The 25225-nt window shown below is 35.9% G+C and overlaps 1 protein-coding gene across 3 annotated transcripts in view; it reads right to left on the bottom strand.

The window, feature by feature from the left end:
• Positions 1-19245, bottom strand: part of prkn (parkin RBR E3 ubiquitin protein ligase) — a 118104-nt gene extending 98859 nt beyond the window's left edge. Inside the window, exon 1 of one of the 3 annotated variants that reach the window (XM_042736337.1) lies at positions 18976-19245. In XM_042736337.1, the coding sequence (XP_042592271.1) occupies positions 18976-18982 (7 nt within the window). In that variant the 5' untranslated portion in view covers positions 18983-19245. The remainder of the gene's footprint in view (positions 1-18975) is intronic. The other 2 variants (XM_042736336.1, XM_042736335.1) reach the window with 2 other exon arrangements.
• Positions 19246-25225: the final 5980 nt, after the last annotated feature.

The raw sequence follows: 25225 nt of genomic DNA on the forward strand, positions 1-25225 counted from the left end.
GTCCATGTGACATCAGTGGTTCATTTTATGAAGCTACGAGAATACTTTTTGTGAGCCAAAAAAAAATAGACTTGAGTAATGTTAGAGGAGGCCTTTATTCGCCCCCCAGAGCTGTGTGAGGCATGTTTTAATGTGGATGGATGCACTTTATTTGACTACTTTTGGATTGTTGAACAAAAACACCCACCCACTGTCATTATAAAGCTTGGAAGAGCAAGGAATTTTTTTTCAATATAACTCTGATTGGATTCATCTGAAAGAATAGTTCACCCAAAATTGGATATTACGTGCCCTCATTACTCAAGTCTTTTTTTTTTTATCTCCTTCGATAATGAACTCGATATAGCGTAGCTTGTCAGTGAACTACAGCTCTGTGTATTAACTGCTGCTCCATTTGAAAGCAGGTGATGGGGTTTTACCGCTAATCACGGAACCGGCTTTACTGACGAGATGCGCATGATCATATCGTTCGATATATTGTCCAGCCCTATCCCAGCCTTTAACTCAAAGAATCCCGCGGACAGGTTTGGATGGGTTTTGTGGTCTGAACCGACCTGCGCATATGATCTGCTCAGTATTATCATGTCTCTGGCCAGGTGCACAATCTGTTACTGTTTGTTATTTGTCGTGCCGCATCCAGTGTAGACAGCGTCACTAATTATAATGGCTTTTATATTATTTTGTTGTGCTGCACTTCTTGTGTGTAGTGTAGGCATGGTGTCCAAACATGTCATGCCAACCTATTAATATTGTTATGAAAGCAGAAAGATCTCATTACTTGATGGGACCAAACTTACATTTGCATGAAACGGCATCTTTTCTTTATTATTTGTGTATGTGGTCACAACATATATGAGCAAATCTACAACCAACAACGAATGCATTCCCTGAATGACTAAAGAAAACGACTCTACTAAGCAGATCAGGAAGAAGAAAATGTACCTGCCAGCCATCTTATAATAAAATGTGTTATTTACAGATAACATGCCAAGACTGTAATTCCGAGAAAGCAGAGAGTATAAAAGAGTGCAAGATAGACGAGGCAGAGCGCTGTCAATCAAAAGAGGGGTGACCAGGGTTTCATGACCAGCCAATGATTTGTGTCCGCCTGGAGTGGCAGGCAGCCAGATCAATCTAGGCCGCACACAGGCAGTAATATGAAGACAGATTGGCTTAATTCTGTACTGCAGCTTCTGAGAGAAATAGACTCTGGGGACTCTTTAGCGCTGGAGCCAGACAGAACGAAGGAGGAGAAGGAGGAAGGAGACAGAAAGGAGGCAGGGTCAGAAGAGTGTTTTACAAAGGGAAAGATGTACACAAGAAACCAAAGAGGATGAAAAAGACTTGAAAGTTTGGACACAGTTGGCTTCTAATGTTCTAAGGATTGTTGATTAGTCAACCAACATCTGATTGGTTTATCAAAAGGAGGTCTACAATCTTAAAGTGATAGTTTGCCCCAAAATCTCAATTCTACATGAATTACTCACTCACACATATACTTTTGTTTCTCTTCGAAACACAAATGAAGATATTTAAATGAAAGTTTGAGAAATTTCTGTCCATTCCACCAACACTTCATTAAGTTTGTAAAGACAATGTAAAAGCACATTAAATATGGTAAACGTACATGTTCTTGTGATGCACAAGAACAAAGCTCATTGACTTTCAATGGGAGGTAAATCTCTCAAATATAATTTGTGTTTTGAAGATGAATGAAAGTCTTATCTGTGAAACAACATAAGGGTGAGTCAATTATGAGAAAATTTTCATTTTCGGGTGAACTAACTCTTTAGGACAGCTATCCGTTAGCATTTCCATCTTAACAACACTTGGCTGGTGCAGGAACGCAAACATTAGGTTTTAGCCAATCAAAAAATCATGACAAAATCATGTCATGACGAAGCTTATTGGATTGAAGGCACCAAAACAGCATTTTTTGTTTGTTTGCAATTTACCTTCTAATACTTCAGCAGCAGTGTACTAAAGAGGATAAATTAAGAAGCACAACATTTTGGACATGGTTTTAGCGCACTGACAGCATACTGAACATTCAGTTTGTGAACAGTCTCCCAGTGCTGTCATAACTGTAAAAACTCTCTTAAAAGTTGCATCTTTAAATTCATTCACTTTAAAGCACAGCTGCTACAGTTAAAAGTATCAGTTTTGTGACCGATCCACTATCTTCAACAATAAATGTCAAGATATTAACTGTTAGACTTTAAAACGCCTTCTATTAGCAATGTTCCTGTTATTATGCATCACTTGAAGGTCTTCAGAATTTTTTTTTTGTATTATTGTGCATTAAAAATGGAATACTGTATTTAGCCTATATTCAACACTGCAGCCATTATTGTTCAGATCTATTAATTTATTCTGAAATAAATTACAAATGCAGCACATATACAGACTTTCCAAAACTCTAATATTTGTTATGAATTAATATTTCATGAGAATTGTAAATATCATGCAAATATCATACATACTGTATATATCATTAACCGTATGCATCTTAAAAATTATATCTAAAACTGTTCTGAAAATAGTTACTAACATATTCTTGTAGCTTTTTGTGCTCCATTTAGATTTTCTTTAATATAATAATGTTTCCTGTGTCTAGTAAGAAACACATCTGATTGGGGTCTAATGGACCCTAATTAAAAAGATTTCCTTAAAACCAACTAATTGACTACTTGATTGACTAACCCACTGCCTTAGTCTATTTTGAAAATGTTCATTTTACACATCCCTATTACGCTCATGGAAATAAGAAGGTGATTACTGCAAGAACACCTTTGGAACAGCAGCTGACATTGCAGGCCACTTTCCCTGGGCTCGGGTCAGTCTACTTGCCATTGATTCGCAATAAAGCACCGCTACAGCACTGACAAAAGCACCATAAAATACTGCCAACTCCATTGCCTTTAATTTCCTCTACCATAACAATAAAGAAGATTGATTCTTCCATTCCAGAACTCCGTTTGAGCAATTAAGAGAACAAATACTGTAAGGGTTTTCATTCCCCGCCTCTCGCTTTTAGTGATATGACTGGAAGAACAAAAATAGACAGCGTTGTTTGGGCCACAACTCAGTGGTCATGATCCAGAACTACCTATAGTGCTATCTATCCATCCAAACAGAAGAGAGGAGGGGGTGGAGGAGAGTGGAGGGGGAATAAGGAAAAGGAGAGAGTACAGGAGCAAAAGACGAGAGGCCCATGGCTCTGTCTAGAGGAGAGTTATCCGCAGACCAATGGCAAAATTGATTCCGTCCAGCACCATTCATCAGGCACCCACTAACACTAGGAAATATTCCCTCCTCCATCCGTCCTCTCCCATTAACACCATAGAGAAGGATTTCTTTTTTTCTCTGGAAAGTGCTAATGGAAACATGCAGTAAATCACCTCGGAAAGGCGCACAGAAATCTGCAGCAGAACAGAAAATGTAAAACTGATTTTACATATTACCACAGCTATAGCAATAATGACACAGAAGAACAATAGCATTGGAATCACTTAACTGATGATAAAAGAACTCAAACATTAAAAGCATCAGATATGAGTTTATAATATTACAATGTTATCATCTATTGGTGTGGATGTTAAAACAGATATTGTTCTTGGTGTAAATGGGCCTTTACACTTATCACACCCATTTTGCACCTATGTTGTTAGTAGATCACCAGCCTGTGATTATGATCACTCTGCTTGTTTGCCACCCTAAGATGATTTGCGCTGTTCTTGGTAGATTGCATTTGTCATTACGGAAATAATCTGGCTGTGTCTGTGTTTTTAATTTGCACATTGTCAGTAGATCACCCGCAGAACTACCCAAATCCATCAGTGCTTTAATGGGATTCCACTCTCATTCTAATTTGCCCTGTTTAGAAAATCTTGCCCTATACAACCAGCCTTTAGATAGCACCATTAAACAGTAATAATGTAGTAATAAGTAACAATTTTAAATTTGGTGAATTTTTACTTATTTTAGGACTGCATAAATCTGAAATTGAGATATATTGCAATATGAAATATTTCAAGACTTAAACAGTGTTTTTTTTTTTTTTTTTGGAAAGAATAAATCATTTTAGAGTTAGTGGGGTGATTTTGTTGAGAAGTGCATCTAAATAGAAAATTATAAATAATTTAATATTATTTAATAAAAAATAAAAATTTAATTGTGGTACATGCGAAAACTTTTAGCCCTGCTACCACAATAAGCAAATGAACAAAATCAAGTCCAGTTACAGTTACAGTATAGGCTGCGGTATCTTTAATGCACAGATCCAATGTATCAGATTTCTTTCTTAATCGTTCACATTCTCTTAAGACACAACCAAACAAGAATACTTACCAAGACAGGTATTTTGACATGATTTTGAGTGTTCAAGTGCAAGCAGATGCGAAAGAGAATTCAGTGTTTGCATGCTGTCAGAGACCCACCTATATGCGAGCTTTGGGTGCTCACAGAAAACACTGTGCAATTAACCATTAAAATCAATTAAATGTTTAAATTGACAGGACTTAAAAAAAATGTACAAGTGATAAACATTTGTGACACAGCAGCACTAGATCAGTCAGCTGTCCTGAACGTCTTGCCATGATATCAGTCTCGGAACAGCTTGATTCGCAGTAAATGAGTCGAGCCGGTTCTTAGATGCACTGATGCAGAATCACTGTATCATTCATGAACTACATGCCTGCTTCAGTCTATAAATCATATATTTATTTTGCTAAACTACAGCCTGCACAATGTGATGATCCCACTAAGCCACATTGTGATGTTGATTTTATTTTAATATATCATGAAGCCCTAACTTATTTATTTTGACATTTTTATACTAGTTTTTCCACAAACACACTTATAGCATCCTTTGCAGTTCCGCAGATCCAAGTTGGTTTAAACTTAGAAGTAGAGAGAGACTTTTGTGACGAAACAAGGGTTAAATCAAACTTTGGTTTAGACCAAGCCATAGGAGCGAGTGTGAAAATGTCCAAAATTATGTCACGGGCCATTCGGTTGAGATCTGTGTCCCTGGCTGGTCCCTCAAATCAGATTATGAACATCACTGATTCGTCTTGACATCCACTGACATCATCTCTGTGAAGATAAATTCATATACTGCTCTTGGAGGCAATAAACTGACAGCTGGACCAAATGGTGCTGATGATTTTGGACGCGAGAGCGTGACTGTCTGTTTGTCACGGCCCATCACAGAGGCACAGGTTGAGCAGAAAGGCACGTCATTAACAATGGTAATTAAGTAGTGAGACTTGGCCTGTGCCTGTGGCACCGCGACCAGTGTACCTGAGGGGCCACCAAGAGACATTTGCACACAAAAACGACTTCAGCCCACCAGCCACTTAGAAACCAGCTGATAGATGCAAAACGATAAAGCACTTAAAACAGAAAGAATGAGACAACGTTAAAAAAAAGGTATAGCTAGGATGAAATTTTGAAAATACTAGATTTAGTTATTTATTGTTTATTTAGCATTAAGCTGTAGTCTCTTTTACAGCAAGTGTTCTGTTTGCCTGAATCCAAGAGGTCCAAGAGGTAAAAGCACTGTAAAAGCAAAGTCCTCGTCTACACCACCAGACTACCTCTTCCAATAAAACAATCAATAAAAACACCCCAAAAAAGGCAAATAAAATCTAAGGCAGTTTCTTACATCCATCTATCTAGGCACAGTATCTATCTGTCTATCTCTCTCTCTATACAGGTGCATCTCAATAAATTAGATTGTCGTGGAAAAGTTAATTTATTTCAGTAATTCAACTCAAATTGTGAAACTCGTGTATTAAATAAGTTCAGTGCACACAGACTGAAGAAGTTTAAGTCTTTGGTTCTTTTAATTGTGATGATTTTGGCTCACATTTAACAAAAACCCACCAATTCACCATCTCAACAAATTAGAATATGGTGACATGCCAATCAGCTAATCAACTCAAAACATCTGCAAAGGTTTCCTGAGCCTTCAAAATGGTCTCTCAGTTTGGTTCACTAGGCTACACAATCATGGGGAAGACTGCTGATCTGACAGTTGTCCAGAAGACAATAAGGAGGGTAAGCCACAAACATTGATTGCCAAAGAAGCTGGCTGTTCACAGAGTGCTGTATCCAAGCATGTTAACAGAAAGTTGAGTGGAAGGAAAAAGTGTGGAAGAAAAAGATGCACAACCATCCGAGAGATCCACAGCCTTATGAGGATTGTCAAGCAAAATCGATTCAAGAATCTGAGTGAACTTCACAAGAAATGGACTGAGGCTGGGGTCAAGGCATCAAGAGCCACCACACACAGACGTGTCAAGGAATGTGGCTACAGTTGTCGTATTCCTCTTGTTAAGCCACTCCTAAACCACAGACAACATCAGGGGCATCTTACCTGGGCTAAGGAGGAGAAGAACTGCACTGTTGCCCAGTGGTCCAAAGTCCTCTTTTCAGATGAGTTTTGTATTTCATTTGGAATCCAAGGTCCTAGAGTCTGGAGGAAGGGTGGAGAAGCTCGTAGCCCAAGTAGCTTGAAGTCCAGTGTTATATTCCACAGTCTGTGATGATTTGGGGTGCAATGTCATCTGCTGGGGTTGGTCCATTGTGTTTTTTTGAAAACCAAAAGTCACTGCACCCGTTTACCAAGAAACTTTGGAGCACTTCATGCTTCCTTCTGCTGACCAGCTTTTTGAAGATGCTGATTTCATTTTCCAGCAGGATTTGGCACCTGCCCACACAGCCAAAAGCACCAAAAGTTGGTTAAATGACCATGGTGTTGGTGTGCTTGACTGGCCAGCAAACTCACCAGACCTGAACCCCAGAGAGAATCTATGGGGTATTGTCAAGAGGAAAATGAGAAACAAGAGACCAAAAAATGCAGATGAGCTGAAGGCCAGCGCTTGTCAAAGAAACCTGGGCTTCATACCACCTCAGCAGTGCCACAAACTGATCACCTCCCATGCCACGCCGAAAATTGAGGCAGTAATTAAAGCAAAAGGAGCCCCTACCAAGTATTGAGTACATGTACAGTAAATGTACATACTTTCCAAAAGGCCAACAACTCACAAAAAATGTTTTATTTTATTGGTCTTGTTTTGTTGACTTAACTGGTGAGTTTTTGTTAAATGTGAGCCAAAATCATCACAATTAAAAGAACCAAAGACTTAAACTACTTCAGTCTGTGTGCATCGAATTTATTTAATACACGAGTTTCACAATTTGAGTTGAATTACTGAAATGAACTTTTACATGATATTCTAATTTATTGAGATGCACTTGTATATAGATAGATAGATAGATAGATAGATAGATAGATAGATAGATAGATAGATAGATAGATAGATAGATATGTGTGTGTGTGTATTTCTCCCCTCACCTTTTCGATGCACTGTAGTTTGTCCTATTTTTGTGATTTTTCACGTGAGAAATTTTTCACCTGCGTCCTTCACGTTAGGCCTGGGGCTGCTGCTGCCACCACCATCTCACATTTGCATGAGAGCCCGTGTAACCAATTCCAATTTCAGGCAGAATTTGTTTTCCAGACCTCATCCTCAAGTTTTAATTATAAAGTGAGGCGTTCGGAGAAGGAGCCCAGCATGTTTCAGGTGGCTATTCACTCACCGGCATAACTGAACCATGAAATTATTCGTAGGTCTAATCATTGACTAAACAATAAAACATTAATTCAGAGAAAATGGATCAAAGTGAGGTGTTCAAGAATGGGATTGGGGTTCTAAGAGCAAGAATGGGATGGGCGCATATTTTAGAGACATTGCCGAAGAATAAAGGTTTTATGCTTGGTGGAAAAATATAGATTGTATATTTTGCAATATTAATTACTTTTTCAAATGTTATGGTGGAAAAAATTATTTTTTGGCAAATCAATGTTAGGACAGTCACCTGATCATCATTTACTCACTCTCACCCTGGTTGCTCTTTTCCATGCAATTGCGGATTTAAATTAATGGAAACTTACTCTTTCACTTCTTTCCATATAATAATTGTCTTCATTCACATACATTTTTAGGATCTTTCTTTAAACCTTAAAACCTTTCATTTTGGGTTTCAAAAAAATGTAAAAGTTCAACATGATGCTAATTATTTATTTATTCATTTATAATATAGAATTTATTGTAAATATATCAAAATAAGTATATATATGTGTGTGTGTGTTTGTGTGTGTGTGTGTGTGTGTGTGTATGTGTGTGTGTGTATGTGTGTGTGTACTATATATATATATAGTACAGGTCAAAAGTTTGGAAACATTACTATTTTTAATGTTTTTGAAGTCTCTTCTGCTCATCAAGCCTGCATTTATTTGATCAAAAATACAGAAAAAACAGGTTGTGAAATATTATTACAACTTAAAATAATAGTTTTCTTTTGAATATACTGGAAAAAAATAATTTATTCCTGTGATGCAAAGCTGAATTTTCAGCATCATTACTCCAGCCTTCAGTGTCACAGTAACATCCAGTCTATCACATGATCATTTAGAAATCATTCTAATATTCTGATTTATTATGAGTGTTGGAAACAGTTCTGCTGTCTAATATATTTGATGAATAAAAGGTTAAAAAGAACTGCATTTATTCAAAATAAAAAAAAAAATCTAATAATATATATTCTAATAATATCTTTCTTTACTACTTTTTTATCAATTTAACACATCCTTGCTGAATAAAAGTATTGATTTTATTTAAAAAAAAAGAAAGAAAAAAAATTACTGACCCCAATTACTGACCAGTCTGTATATTGTTATTACAAAATATTTATATTTTAAAAACATAGCTTCTTTTTTTCTTTTTTTTTTTTTTCATCAAAGTATCCTAAAAAAAGTATCACATGTTCTGAAAAAATATTAAGCAGCAAACTGTTTCCAAGTTTGATAATGGATCATCATATTAGAATGATTTCTAAAGAATCATGTGATAATGATCCTAAAATTCAGCTTTGCATCACATAAATAAATGATAATTTAAAGTATAATACATTTAAAAGAATGATTTTAAATTGTAATAATATATCACAATATTAAAAAAATAAATCTCTGTATTTTTATCAATAAATGCCAGCTTGATGAGCAGAAGAAACTTCTTTCAAAAACATTAAAAATTAGTATGTTTCCAAACTTTTGACCCTGTACTATATATATATATATATATATATATATAATTATATACTTATATATATATATATAATATATATATATATATATATATGTATGAATGACACAATAAATGAAGACACCCCTTCTATGCTTCTATAAACATGTTTTTAATTTCTGAGATAAAATTATTTAAAAATGTTTTGGGTGCATGAAGGTCAGGGTAATACTATTCTGATATTACGAGGAAGAAAAAATACTCGTTAAAAGAATGAAATTCTCTCTTATAAAAAATCTTCATCACTTATTAATTTCTGGAAAACAATATTGCTCAAGTTTAAGAGTTTAAGCTGTAACCTCTCGGGATTATGGTGTTATTTACCGCAGACATTCAGTCATTACGCACTTATTCCATTATCTGAAAACCGCTGCACAGAATGACAGCAGTCGGGACATAAACGACCTTGTAGACCCTTAAAAGTGGCCTAATGATAGACTTTGAGCTAGGGCGACAAACATTTCTGTGCAAATCCACTGACCCTGCGCTAGTATTGATTGACAGCAGTACAGTCATTATCCTGTTCAATTTCACCAAAGGCTCTAGATCGTGCGGGGGTAATTAGATAGCAGCACTTACACTCTGCTGTTGTGGTATCTACCCCTTTACTCACTTTCTCCAACCTATGCTATTTATTGCCACTCTTTGCTTTCAGCGTCTCCATCCATTTCTCTGATTCTCATGACAGCTCGCTTGGAGATATGAAAACCTGTGATTGACACAACCAATTTCCTTTCTGCCAGCACACGCCAAAGCTACGATTTCTCAAAGTCTCTTCTTTTTCTGAGCCTCGGGTGGAACCAATAAGCGGAAATATGACTGAAAAGACATATCAGGCTTCAGATAAAGCACTAAAAGAGCTACTGAATGTTAATATGTGATTAAAATACGCTATTTGAATTCTCTCTTGGCAGCCTGAAAAGCAGTAAATAGTCTGGCCTTAAATTTCAAATTTGTTCTCTTTAAAGGTCACCGGGTTATAAAAAGCTCTGAAACGTTGAAAGATGTAAATGGAAAATTAGTCATTTCCATGTTTGGCGGGAAATGAACCGACTTTCTATGAAAGGAATATTAAGAGTTCGGCTCCAGAGACAGATAGCTCATGTTTGAAAATGAAGATTGTCTATCACACTTGGATTTTAACCTTTAACCCAAAACCTTGCATGACAATTACACTCTCTCCTGATGCACATACTATCAGTCCTACACAGTGTGTGAGATTAGAATTAGTGTGTCCATGATATCAATGGGTTTTCAAAGCACACACGCTGGCTAATCACGGTTAATACTGGAGCTTGTGACCGTCAACATGTGACTTTTTTCAGCTGCTGCCACAGTAGTTTTTAAAAATGAATAGTAAATAATGTGTATGGTAATGGATTAAGCTAGATGCTAACATTAAATGCAAATTGAAACAGAATGTGGCTAGGAGGTCTGTGGCATTAATATAAATGCTTAGATTCTGCATTAGCAACTGTTGCTAATTAGCGCAGTGATCATTTTGTGTAAAGTCCAGCCTGATTACTTGAGGCTTCTAATTAAAGCAGTGGGACTAGTGATTATAAACGCAACAGACTGTGTTAAAAATAACATCATAATTACCTCAGATAACGGCATTAAAATAAAAACTCTATAATTCAGCTAACCTTATAGCTGGAACTTTCTATTCATTTAACTTGGGTCAGTCAAAACAGGTCCAGTCAAAAACATAATTAAGAATTCATGAGCCACAATTTCACCAGATTTCTTAATTCAACAACTGATTAGCACACAATGTCTCCCTGTCATCCAGTAAGTTACTTAATGTCAAGTAATGTCATTAATATTCATGAGAAAAGCAGACACCTTAGCAGGAATTGTAAATTCCAGCATACAGATATCTTCATATATATATATATATATATATATATATATATATATATATATATATATATATATATGTATATGTATATGTATATGTATATAAATAGATAGATAGATAGATAGATAGATAGATAGATTGTTTTTTTTTTTTTGTTTGTGTTTTTAGATGTATTTTTTGTTAGATTGATAGATAGTTAGAAATACATTATTAAATGCTTAATAGTATACATTCAATTACAAAAAAAAAATTAAATATTTTATATATACTTGAATGTTCTTGAATGTGAATGCTCAAACAAATGCACATTATTATGAAATATTTTATTATTAATATACTGTATTTTAGTATAAAGGAAATGTATCAGGAAAAAAAGGTTTATCAGCAAAAGTGTCTGTTTGTCAATATTATATATTTCTGTATTTTCTTTTTTTTATGAAAGAAATCTCTAATGCTCAACAAGTCTGCATTTATTTGATCAAAATACAGTAAAATAAATAATACTGTAAAATACTATCAGAATTTAAAATAACCAAGGCTGCCCTCGACTAAAGATTTTTCACGGAAGTATTTTAAGAGCAAGTGAGCACACTCCATCTCTCCTCCAATTTAAACTTTTATTCAGCAAGGATGTGTTAAATTGATAAGTGATAGCAAAAATGTATAAATATTGTTAGAAAAGATTTATATTTTGAATAAATGCTGTTATTTATTTTATTTTTTTCATCAAAAAATCCAGAAAAAAAGTACCACAGTTTCCAAAAAAAATATTTGCCAGCACAACTATTGCCAACATTAATAATTCTAATAATAAATCAGAATATTAGAATGATTTCTGAAGGATCATGTGACACTGAAGACTGGAGTAATGATGCTGAAAACTCAGTTTTGCATCACAGGAATAAATTATATTTTATTGTACATTAAAATAGAAAACCATTATTTTACATTGTAATAATATTTCACAATATTTATTTATATTTTATTGAACGGTAGTGTAAGTATTAATTTCTTATCAACCCCCCCAAAAAAGTAATGAACATAGGCTAAATGTTACTTTGGACCCATATTTTTGTTTATTATCATAATGTCACTCATAAACATGGCAGAATAGCCAATGATAAACTGATATTTGAATAAACTATTCATTGTATATACAGCATGTGCTGTATAATAAAACAAACTGTATCACCACTCTATTACTGGCACAGTAATGTCTTCCTACATATTCTCACCACTGAAAGTTTGCATAACATAAAAGCATGCAAATAGAGACGCATGCAGCTGGAGTCCACTGCTGTTCTGTGGCCCTCACTTCCTAAAATAGCACTCCTAATATAAGCCTACTTTAACATTTAAAATTCAAATTCAGTTATGAGCGTCAGCCTCAACAGATCTGAGTGTAATGTAATGTATATGATTTCACGCCCGCAGCATTCGTCCATTGGATTCCATTCCCATGTTCTGCATTCAGGATCCTTTACAAACCACTTTTCATCCTCCACACACACACAGTGGGTTCAAGTGCTGACAGGGAGAATATGTCAAAAACGCTGCGTCAAAGACACTTTCCGCTTTGGACATGGAGAAAAAGAGGTAAGACGAATGTGGATACATATTAAAGCAAATTATTCTTTGCCCACAGTCAGTCTGGAGTCAGGAAAGACACTTAACTGCAAAAATCAATAGCAATTTATTCTCTCCTTGGACTCCAAACACAGCGAGTAAATAATCCTGTCCCCTTGCACTGCCATCCCGAGAGAGAGGACCAATACGGCGCTTTCGCTCTCTCTCTCTCTTTTTCTCCATCCTCTCCCCTTTGACACTAAATTTCTCTCTCTCTTAGACTGAGTTTATAAGCAGACCTTCCTGACCCCTGATCACTTCCACTTTGGGCAGATATCCACTGTCAATCTGGCTCTATCCATCTCCACCAGAGGACAGCACAGTTAAAACATTAGCACAGAGCCCAATATAAAAGCCCCTTGTTTTGGATCTGATGGACCACCCTGATCCGACATTTACTTTACCTATTTTTTTCTGCTCAGGGTCGTGTTGATTTTTCCCTGATAAAATCTGCTGTGGGAAAGGTACTACAAAACCTGAAATGGCTTTTACCATACAATGAAATATGATTGTTATGAGAAGTACTATCCCATTATTATCCTATCTTAAAAATGCAGCAAGCAATATGTTTTTGAATATTACACAGATATCACTGAAATATATATATGTTTTATTTTTTTTATTTTTTTGCAAAGATATGTAACCAAAAGGAGGCAGAGCATTTAACAACCTAACAATAAACTTTATCATCCAAAATGAGTCTGACATCAGTGCATTGAACAGCAAAGTTCAAGTTTATTCAACTTTATTTCAATTCAATTCCATTCAACTATATTCCGTTTAAGTTTATTTCACTTTGGAACAGTCATTCACGGATTTGCGCTACTGTCTTTTACACACAGACAAAACTTACAAGAGAAGTGTGAAGTGTGACATAATATACCTCTGTAAATGAATACAATATAAATTCACTTCTCGCATACTTTAATGCCCTTTGAATGTAACATGTACTTTCCCTTGGAAATACTGAAAATCAGCTAACATGGTGGAAACAAATAAAAAAGAAACAAATGTCAAAAAAGCTTCCAAAATCATCTAAGATAAACGGCAAAAGTGATAAAAAGCCCTCCAAAGTCTAAAATATTTTTTAAAGCAGGTGCTTTTGTATTCCGTTTCGAAACAACTTCTTGTCTTTCTCACCTCACTCATCAGCTTGACTCACTCACATAATAAAACAACTCATGCCACTGATCAGAGATGTGACTGTTGTTCGGCACACTGCATTGTTCAAAGTGAAAAAAAAAAAGATAATAATTTACGATGTTAGTTTTAATAAATAAAACATTCTGTAAAAATCAAGGAAATTTATCTGGCATTTCTTTCTTTTTGCTGTATCGAAAACTTACCAAACCGTGACACCACTGTAGAGCTGTGCAATAAACCGCATTCAATTGTCATGCACATCTCGTCAGTAAAGCCAGTCACGTGATTAGTAGTAAATCACCATCACCTTCTTTCAGATTGAGTGGCTTTCACTACACAGAGCCGTAGTTCACTGACAAAAAAGGCCTCATTTTCGCAGATGAATTGCATTCGATTTTAGAATGCGATATCGCCTAGCTTGTCAGTGAACTACATCTCTGTGTAGTGATAGCCGCTCAATCTGAAAGCAGAGGATGGTGATTTAGTAGGGATGTAATGATTAACTGTGAGCCGGTTGAAATTTGATTTAAATATATGACGTTTCAAATCGGTTGAGATGCTAAACAAATCGCGATTCAGTTAGGGGTAGGAGTTTATACGAATGGATGTCTGAGGGGAACTTATGGTCTTTAGAAAAGTTTAGATGGTATTATTTCTTTTCATCTTGCCTCTGTATAATGCATATTAAAATTCAGCAAAGTGCTGCTTCGTTTACAGCAGAAAACCAACGAAAAGCTTTAAGTGCCACCTGCTGGCAGAATCTGCGTCTCATTCAGCTCGTCTGCTGAACTTTCATGCAGATATAATTATTTGTGGTTTACAAAACTGAAGTCAAACCACTTCAAAATTTCTAATTTAAATTAAAAACTGCTCATGTTGGATCTTTTTTTGGATCATGATTAAAATGCAATTTACATTCTATTTAAATTTTGTCATTTAGCAATAATAAAAGGACACATTTAATTCATAATTTGTCTTAAATATCATTTATTAAAAAAAAAAAAACATGAATCAAATCGCGAAATCAAAATCGTGACTCGAATCGAATCGCGAGTCGAGTGAATCGTTACATCTCTATGATTTAATACTAATCACAGGACCGGCTTTACTGAGAAGATATGTATGACAATCGAAAGCGATTAATTGTACACCCCTACACCACTGTGTCGTATCGAACCGAACCGTGAATTTTGTGGACCGTTACACCCCTAGTGAGCATGTAAACATAATCTCTGGGACTGCACTGAGAGTCACTTCAGGAGCATTTTACCTTTTTTATTTGAGAAATTCAATATGTAATAAAATAAATTGGAATATGAATATGATGGAATATGAATTGGAAACTGTGACAGAAATATAATACTTAATGTAATGATAGTACTACTACTGCTAGGGATGTAACCAGGGCCGACCGAGGGGGACTGGAACGCGAACTACGGCTCTGTGTAGTAAATGCTGCTCCATCTAAAAGCATGTGATGGAGATTTACTACTAATCACAGAACCGGCTTTATTGACAAGATGCGCATGATAATTGCATTTGATTATTTGCCCAGCCCTACTTGTACCTGAATTTTAAAGGGGACTTAACCCTCTTTTTATTTGTAGTATACTTTCTCAGTCTAAATTCCATCCACACTGGTGTTTTAGGAAGCCAAATAAATTAGAATATAAATATAGTGATAAATAACAATTTTATATTATTGCTAGTCAGTAATAGCCATTTACTGTAAAGAAAAAAATGCACCGTAAAATACATGAAAATGTATTTTTGTATATTTTGTAAAATTTCATTTGTATATTATTTTTGCTTTACACTACAGAAGGGAAGTTACAATACTTCTTTCCTAAGTTCTATACTTAAAATAGATATTTTGAATTTGGACTAACATTACCCATTTAAACCTCTAGCTGTCAGCAATTCATACTGCACTTTTAAGCTTTTATTTTGACGGAAATGGCAGAAGAGCTTTTATTGTGAAGGAAAACAACAAAACCACATGAAGAATAACACTGATTTTAATTGTTAAACTTTTAATAAATTCCTGTTAAATTGTGTAAATTTCGATTTCGATTAATTAGTCAGGTTTTTTGATTACCAATTTTAATTAAAACCTTCAAAGCAGAGTATAAAAAAACTACAATGAAAAAAAAAAACAGAGTTTGGCATCACCATATTCCATTCAACTCGGAAAATCAGAATTTTCAAATTCCTACAAGAAAAAGTACAACAGAACACACCTGAAATCAAAGCAAACTGAGATTATGCAGCATGACAACACATAGCAACCAGTTAATCAAGTAACATAAATAAATGCATATCTTCCTACATTACACATTTCACACCAGGTATGAAAAAGCTTTCAGTAGATAATTTTTAACCTGCAAAACAAATGCGAGTACTACAAAATTTTGTTTATCCTTCACAAGTGATAGGTATCATCGTTATTGGCAATCCAAAGACTTTAGATTTCAGCCAGGAAGCACCCAAAATCACCTAACAACACCCAAGTAACCACCTACAGTCCAACACTTGATCAGCTGCACAGTTCTGAATGGTCAAGCACCACTCACATTTCTTCAGAAAATGTTAAAACCTATTTTTTTAATTATTATTATTTATTTATTATTTTTTTGTCAAGAATGACAAACAAACATGAAAGATTTCAGACACGAAAGCTGTTCTTTCATCTATGTGGAGAAAAATAGCAATACAACATTCTACCGCAGCATAGGATGCTATGACAAATCAGGCCAGAAAGTGTCTCTCAGCTTCCAACAGTGAAGTCACGCGGACAGCAGAAAGACAAGATAGGACAAAAATGACTTTATATCCGTAGAAGGAAGTGTTATACATGTGCATGCTTTAAAAAATGATAGCTAGTGGGGAAATGTCTCAAATATGGGTGAATTTTGAATAAGACCACAGACGATGTGACTTCTTTAACTTCTTGTAACACTTGTTCTGTTCTCAGGGACAGCAGAAGAGGACCTGACAGAAGACTCTGCTCTGACACAAGTCACTGCTTCACTTTCTGAATCCTAGGCAGTATTCTTACACAAAGCTGTCTGACAGCTCAGGAGTAAAACAGCCACTTTATTTTTACATAATGATTCCAGAGGACTTGTACAAGTTTTATTGTGCTTTTTGTCATTTTTTTTAAGCTTGACAGTATAAACCAACATTGACTTGTATGGACAGAAGAAGCTCAGACATTCTGCCAGATGTCTCCCTTTGCATTTCACAGAAGCCAGAAAAAAAAAAGGAAGTTAAGTTAATTACAATGTTTTCATTTTTTGGTTGAACTTTAGTTACATTATGATCTAGAGGAGACATGAACTATAAACACTGTGCTTTTGAGACAGACACCCTACCACTTAAGGAACTGCTCGAGCAAAAAAGCACCAGATAAAACATCAAATTAGCAATTAATAATGTTGCAGATGATCAGAAGAACATTTACAGGTAGATGTTCTTTTCTGTTTTCTCAATTGAAGAAATGGGTATGGAATTTGAGCATTAAAAATTACATCTTACTCACACGGCATGATATTTAATGCTCAGTGTAACCTTGTTGCATCCAATTCAAGCCGTTTTATATCTTTTCAAAATAAAAGAAAACCTATCCAGATTCATTCATGGAAGCGAGACAGAACATGCTCTAGCCTGGTGAGACAAGAGTCAGTTCTCCTCACAGCTCAGTCAATATAAAAACAAGCTTACGTGACATGACTATTGGCACAGATATTGTTCCAATAGCAGGAGATGCTGTGCCTGAGGGTGGAGGCATGCTGCTCGATTCATACTCATTCTGCCAGACAAGCACCAGTCAGTTCACTCAAACCAAATCCCTGTCTCGCGGGGATCAGCGAGCCCCGTTCTGACGCGCTGGAGACACTCAACAAGACACAATCAATACGTCTTCTTCAGAGCCCAGCAGTCCAAAGGCACACTCAGGCTGAGAAGCTCTAATGATTTATTTCAGATTCAACATTGATATCATTTTTCAAAGATAATCTAGGCAGGCGTGAGGAAGTGGAATATGACGGGTCAGAAAACTATGCCAGACAACTAAAAAAAAAAAAAAAAAATGGATGAGAGTGTTTTGCTCTGGGGAAACATCTGCTGAAAGATGGGAGAAAGTTTTGCCAGAAACTATGGTACAACCCTCCATATAATTATTTATTATAGCTTTTTACAAAAAAATATTTTGATTAATATAGCATTGAAGAGTATTGCTAAAATATGATGCTAACGAAGTGAAATAATAAAGCATGCTGAAAAACATAAAATCATATAATGAAAAACAATCACATGAATCTGGAAGAAGTAAATGATGGTCTTTTATCTTAAGATGCAGCAAAAATATGGTTTCCTAAAAATTTGTATTATTGTATCCATATAAGCAATCGCATGTCTTTATATCATATCTTAATTCATCAATATGTGACTTCTAAATTCTAAATTAATTTTATATTGAATATGGATTTTTTGTAAATAAAAAATGTTATATCATCATTTTTAGTAGCAGTTAGGTGAGAAAGTGAAGACTAAAAATATCAGGTAAGTTGTCACTTTTTCTGGGGCATTTGTTTTATGTGTTTAAATACATTTATACAATTAATTATTCACAGTATTTCTGAACAAGTCCCCATTATTATTATTATTATTATTATTATTATTACTACTACTACCTTCTAATTTTGCAGTTTCATAAATTGCTGTTTGTTTCATATCTCTATTTTAAGGTATGTGTCTCTGTAAATAAAATGACGTTTAAATATAAACGCACCTGACTGGAGTCTTACAACGATACTCGTTATTATTATTATTATTATTATTATTATTATTATTATTAAACCTAAGAGAAAAAGTTTCAAATGCTAGGCTATTTGTCAACACACTCTCACTCCCACACTTTCACATTTCTTTGAATTCGCGTAATTTATCTTAACCTGGAGCTCCGTTTTTGTTTACTGAGATGTATTTTACAGTATTGTTTTATGGTTATACCTCACAATAACGCTATGATTTTAAGACTGGCCGCGGTCAGCTGTGATGTGAAGGTGTAACAAGGCACAATGTCAAGTGACTCTACATTACCCGCATGCAATCAGTCCCAGCGGGAAATAAAGACATTGGTAGTACAGCTTACGGACACATTTAGGTAGTTGCTAATAAATAGCTGCTTACCGATCATACTGTGATATCTGCTGCGGCCCGGATTCACTCCAGTGTGACTTTGGTGTTTGTTGACATGTCGCGTGCGCGGACAGAGCCAAAACCGCACGGGATCATGGGAAATAGAGTTCAGCAGCAACTACTCTACATCAGCGTAAGAAAATAATTAGCGTAGGAGATGGTAAATAACAGGCTTACTGAATTTATCTGAATTTAATCATTTAGCTACAACATGAATGGCTAGAATTGAAATGAGACTTATGGGTAACAGTGCTGAAGACGTGAAGTATGAAAAACTACATTTCCTGTTTGGGTTAACGTCAGAGGAAGTTGTTGTGGTGAGGGGAATTTGCACGTGGATTATTGCAGAAGTGTCAGTGGTGATATTCCGGTTATTCCTGAGGCCACAGTTTGATGTTGATGATCAGATCAGGTGCATATAAAATCAGGTTAAACGATGCTGTTCAGTAAATTACGAATGTCAGTCACTGAGCAGCTGCCACTCCCATAGAAAAAGGTACACAAATTATTTATTTATTTATTTGTGTTAATAATGGGGGAAAACATGCAAGAGTTGCAGGCAGAATGTCAGAAAGAGAGAAAATAAGCTAATAATGAAGAAGCATGGATTTATTATTATTATTATTATTATTATTATTATTATTATTATTATTACAACTGTATTGAATTGAATATCCTTTCACCAGATTAATGACTCTGTTGTAGGATTTTAATTGTTGGCTACAGCTGAGATGGTAATGGATTGTTCATGTTCAAAACTAATCTTCCTGGTCTAGGCTTTTCTTTTCTTTTCTTCCTGTTCTTTTTCTGTGTGTTCTTTGACCTGTCTTCTATCACTAGGCAAGACTGACCTGGAAATAATCCCGTTTTTTTACCCCCAGCTTTTTTCTCCTTTAACCTGTCCTGTACTCGATTTTTAAATAAATTAAATCTTAAAAGTCAGTAATAAAAAAAAAAACTTGTAGGTCATAACAGCTTTAATGACTACAAACTGAATCATGAAGAAAATTGTTGCACCATCACAAGTTGTTGAGAATATTTTATTGCTACAAACTTCAAAATCACAGCTCCTATTTGGACCAAAACCCCCCAAAATATGAACTGATAGTGGGTTTCGCGAGAAAAACTTGGAATTTCTATATTGCCCTTTTGAGCTTCTCATATTGTGACACTGTTGTGTATTGGTTGAACTTCTAAGAGTGAGTTTTCATTTACTTGACTTGTAACTCTAAAGGTCAGCACATATTTTGATTTGCACTGTCAATGCATTATTCCGTTCAAAGACACCGCCATTTAACTCTTCCAAATAGGATTTGGTCTGTCCCAGAATAGCTTGCCCTGTTTGAAGATCTATCTCACGGAGATGTTTGTTGTGTACACTTTAATAAATGCAAGAACCTGTTAAATCTGGAAGAGCAGCAAATGATTTAAACCTCATTAATATTCAAATTGAAAAGGCATCAATGTTATGTTTTCTACATCTCTACAAATATGATGTGGCATATAACAACCTAACTCACATGGTAAAACGACTGACTAAACAGGATTCAATTTGCATATTAATGAGCTAGATGACAGATTATAATATTTTGCCTTTTCCCTCAAGGGACAGAATCCGTTCTAGATGTTTTCTTTTTCTAGGAATAGCTGATTGCTTTAAAGAAAAAAAACAGATAACTTTAAGAACAATAGAAGTTAATTTGATCTTGTGTTCTTCAGTTAAACATTTAAGTCCCATGTGAGATAACAGTTGCATTTCAGAGGTACTATGTAACCAATCATGCATCTTTTCAGCGTGTAGCCTATCCTATGTGAAGTCATGTTGGATTAATTTTATTTAAAAATGTTAGCATACAAATTTTATTTGCAATAAAGCTTATAAGGAAATACAAAGAATTTTTGAGATTTGTGAAGTTTGCTCAACAAAACTACGTTTCTCATAAAGTTTGGCACAGAAAATTATAAAATACACTGATATAGCATCAGTTACCCACCTAAATATTTTAATTAGTGGTTAAAAAAAAAAAACTTACTTTGCTGATAAGTGAAAAGGTGGCAATGAGAATATATATATATATATATATATATATATATATATATATATATATATATATATATATATATAGATATATATATATATAATTGTATTTATTTATTTGCTTTATTGCTTTATTGCTCTCTTTTGTACCTTTCTCACACAAGTGCCAGCAGCTTGTTAGCTCCTGTTCTCACTGTGACACTACTATATAAAACAGATTAGAATCTTTATTTATTGCCTCACGGCTAGAGCCTGCAGAATTTGTTTCCGTCACTTTCACGCAATGTCACTACAGAACAGCACATGAGCTTATTACAGGGACAATTCCCCTGGAGCAACCTGGGGTTAAGTGGCTTTCTCAAGGGCACAATGGTGATGGCTCACTCGTTGCAGGGATTGAACCACTTCTACACACCACATACACACTAACATGTGCTGGAAGACCTTTAATCAAGATTCACTTACAATGTAATGGCAATTTCACATTGGCCCCTCCTTTAATGAGACCACATGAGATGATCTAGGAGAAGCTTCTACGCTCACCTGACTCGAGGAACACATAAGATGGCTGACCAAAGATTTTAAAGATCTCCATTCACTGGATCTCACCGATGGGTGGCAGCCAAGCATTCATGGTGGGATTTGTAGGTTTTTCACTACCAGCTCCAACTACCATCTTCAGTTCCTTATATTACAGGTTCAGGTAGTGACAAGAGAGAAGGATGCAGAAAATCAGTGTCTCAATGTCATATAAGTAATGTAATGAATTATAGAAAGGAATTGTAATGTGAGTGACCTTAACTAAAACATAAGTGGGAATCTGCTGAGTGAAGTCTGTTATTAATGCTTTGTGCCCAGGAGGTTTATAATGGGTAGAGAGTCTGACTTATAACCCGAAGGTTGTGGGTTCAAATCTCAGGTCCGACAGTGATTGTAGGTGGTGGGAGTGAATGTCCAGTGCTCTCTCTACCTCCAATACCATGACTGAGGGGAGACCTTTGAGCAAAGCACTGAACCCCCAACTGTTCCCTGGGCGCCGCAGCATTGGCTGCCCACTGCTCCAGGTGTGTGTTCATGATGTGTTTGTTCACTATTCACTGCTGTGTGTGTGTGCATTTGGATGGGTGAAATGCAGAGCACAAATTCCAAGTATGGGATGCCACATGTCATGTCCTTTCCTTTCCTAAGTTGGTGAAGTACCCAAAGAGTAATTTCCCTATCAGTTATTTTCCATTGTTAGCAAACCTAAAAACACTAAACTTCTTCTCAACTTTGGCATACTTTAGCAGCAGGTAACAATATGCGCTGCATCCAAAATTCTATACTCTCTAAGTAGGTCCTTCTTTTGAATAAGTAATTACTTTGTGACCATTAAAAATCACCTTTAAAGTTGTCCAAATGAAGTTCTTAGCCATGCATATTACAAATCAAAAATTAAGTTTTGATATATTTACGGTAGGAAATTTTCAAAATATCTTCATGGAACATGATCTTTACTTAATATCCTAATGATTTTTGACCCATGCAGTGTTTTTTGTCTATTGCTAAAAATATACCCCAGCAACTTAAGACTGGTCCAGACTGGTCCAGGGTCACATACAGTTTGAATGTGTGTAGTATAAATATAATCCATGTGTACTATATTCACCATGTTGTCACTGTCATGTGACCTACCAGGGTCAGTTGCATTGCATCAGATGTGGATTTATGAATCTCATTGGAAGTCTTTTTGCCTACTGTTTAATGAATACTGTGACAATGGGCATACAGAACTATTTTTCAAATGTTGTTTTTCAGTGGACATAGTACTTTTTCACATTCTGTTTTTCACCTACTCTGTAATAGGGAAGTATGAGGATTTTGGATGCAGCCTGGACTCAGTCCAGAAGTAATGTGAGTTCCCACCAACGTCACAGGTTCCTTTGTTCAAGACCAGCTCAGACCAAAGTTTGGGGGAATAGTTTGGAACCAAGATTTGGGCACTGGTCCAGGGTTTTTGTGTGGAAAAGCTCGGCACTAGATGGGCATTGGCTCTGGAACTAGCCCCAGTGGAAAAGCAGTATCACAAGGTTTATAGAGAAAGAGATGGAAATGTGTTTGATCTAGGTGCGCTCTTTGTGCATTCCAAAGAGGACAATTAGAACTACTACAGGACATGAGCTTACATGAGAATAGAAACTGAACTGTGCATATATAAGTCCTTTTCACATGACCCATGTAAACGTTAACCAGTGCTTTGAACTTCATAGGTTCTCAGTTCTCAACAATTTAATTTCACAATAATGTTCAATGTAAAATCTGGGTTTTCCTGGGTCCAGTTGACAATCACTGTTTTAGAGTACTTTCTCAGTTCTAATTGAAATTCACCAAGAGCATCCAGAGACAGTAACATTTTATCAACTTGCGTTCAATGAGTCCTGATTTTCTCTCTCTCCCTCTGTTTCTACGGTGTGCATTCCCTGCTTACTACCTACTATAAAATTGCCCATTCATGATACTACCTGCAATGCTTTTCATGTGGAAGACAAAGCAAAAGCCCCGATGTGAGTCATGTGAAAGAGCCTTTAGAATTGCTGTCTCTGTTTGGCTCAATCTACTGAAAACCTGCACAAAGATCTTACATAATGCTATTCAAAATCTTACCACAAAAGTCATATTTGTTCACCTACCTATCTGAAAATGACGAAGGAATATATCTTTTGCAGCGGGTGTCATCTATTTGTAGAGTCAAAGACTAAATGTCAACAGAATTGGCTGTGTTCTCCTGTGATAGGTGATGAATAACTAGAGACCTGTTCTTCCCGCCGTATGCTCTTTGTCCTCTTGCTGGTCACTCTTCCTCTGGGAGCCTCGCTGAGCTGTAGTAAGATAAAGGCAGGTGCGAGGGGATTCGGTCAATACGTGGATCGATGTCTCCACAGGCGAAGCAGCTCTCACTCACAGTTGGGGCTGCCTCACCATGACTGCCTGTGTGTTTCCAGCATCTGTCTCATATTCGGCCTTTCCATCGCTGGTATCTTCTATACTGCACTTATCTGATCCTGTGCTTTCCAAATGTCTTGTTTTCTCAATGTGTTTCTTTCTTTTCCTCCTTTATTGGTTCCCTTTCTGTGGGTACTTTTCCCATGCTTTGTCACTCAACAATTCTGTTTTGTAGTGTTGTATTATTTATTAAATTCATCAAGTGGGGGTACATCTAGGCTCAGGTGTTTACTGTGCAGAGCACTCTTGCCTGGAGGCCAGAGCATCAAAGCAGAGATGTATAAGAGACAGGCCTCAGGTTGAAATTGCAACGAAATGCTTGACATTGTGGCTGTATGAAAGGATGCCCCACCTTTCAAATAAAAAAACCTAATTGGCTTATAGATGAATGCTGGGTATTTGTACTTTTTCAAACACTTTAAAACTGGTTTTGTCTATAGTTTATCCCTGTTGAAAAAAAAACAGCTTATGCTGGTAAGGTATGTTTTGAAGCATAGGTGCTGGTTTGAGTTGGTTTGTGCTGGTCCTCAGCTAGTAATATGCGGGTCCTAAGCTGGTCCTTAGGAACTATTTCCTGCTCAGGACCAGCACATGACCAGTTTAATGAACATTTGAGGACCAGCTTAAACCAGCTCAAACCAGCATCTAGCCATGCTTCAAAACATACTTAACCAGCATATGCTGTTTTTTTTTTTTTCAACAGGGATTTAATGTATATATCTATATTACTTTACATAAGAGATTACATACCATTCATTGTATTGTGAAGTCATGATTTTTTTTCCTGTACTTCAAAACAATTTTCCAGTTTCCACAATCCAATGAATTTAAATGAGATAAAATCATAGTTGTATGCTTTTTTTTCACATTTTTAGCTTAGCAACACGCTAATGTCATACTCTTAAAAACATTGCAAGTCAGGTCTCTCTTGTGGAGTTGGTGCCTGAGTAAAGACCTTCAAATTAATCACTCCTGAGGTTTCGTAACTGCTGAAGACAGCTGCCTGTGTAATCAGCGAGGCAGGCTGCTAAGTTTTGGAACATTTCCAGTTTGCTCCCCTGAATGCCTTCAAACTCAGAGTTATGTACAGTAAATATCTCTACTAGATTTGGCACCACTCTGGTTCAAAACAGCTAAACAAAATCTCTTAGCTTTTCATCATGACTTACTCTCAGCTTGCTCTTAGACTCCTGCCGTTGTGAAGTTCCACTCGTAGGTGGA

This window comes from Cyprinus carpio, chromosome B13, assembly GCF_018340385.1.
Source record: "Cyprinus carpio isolate SPL01 chromosome B13, ASM1834038v1, whole genome shotgun sequence".
NCBI lineage: Eukaryota > Metazoa > Chordata > Actinopteri > Cypriniformes > Cyprinidae > Cyprinus > Cyprinus carpio.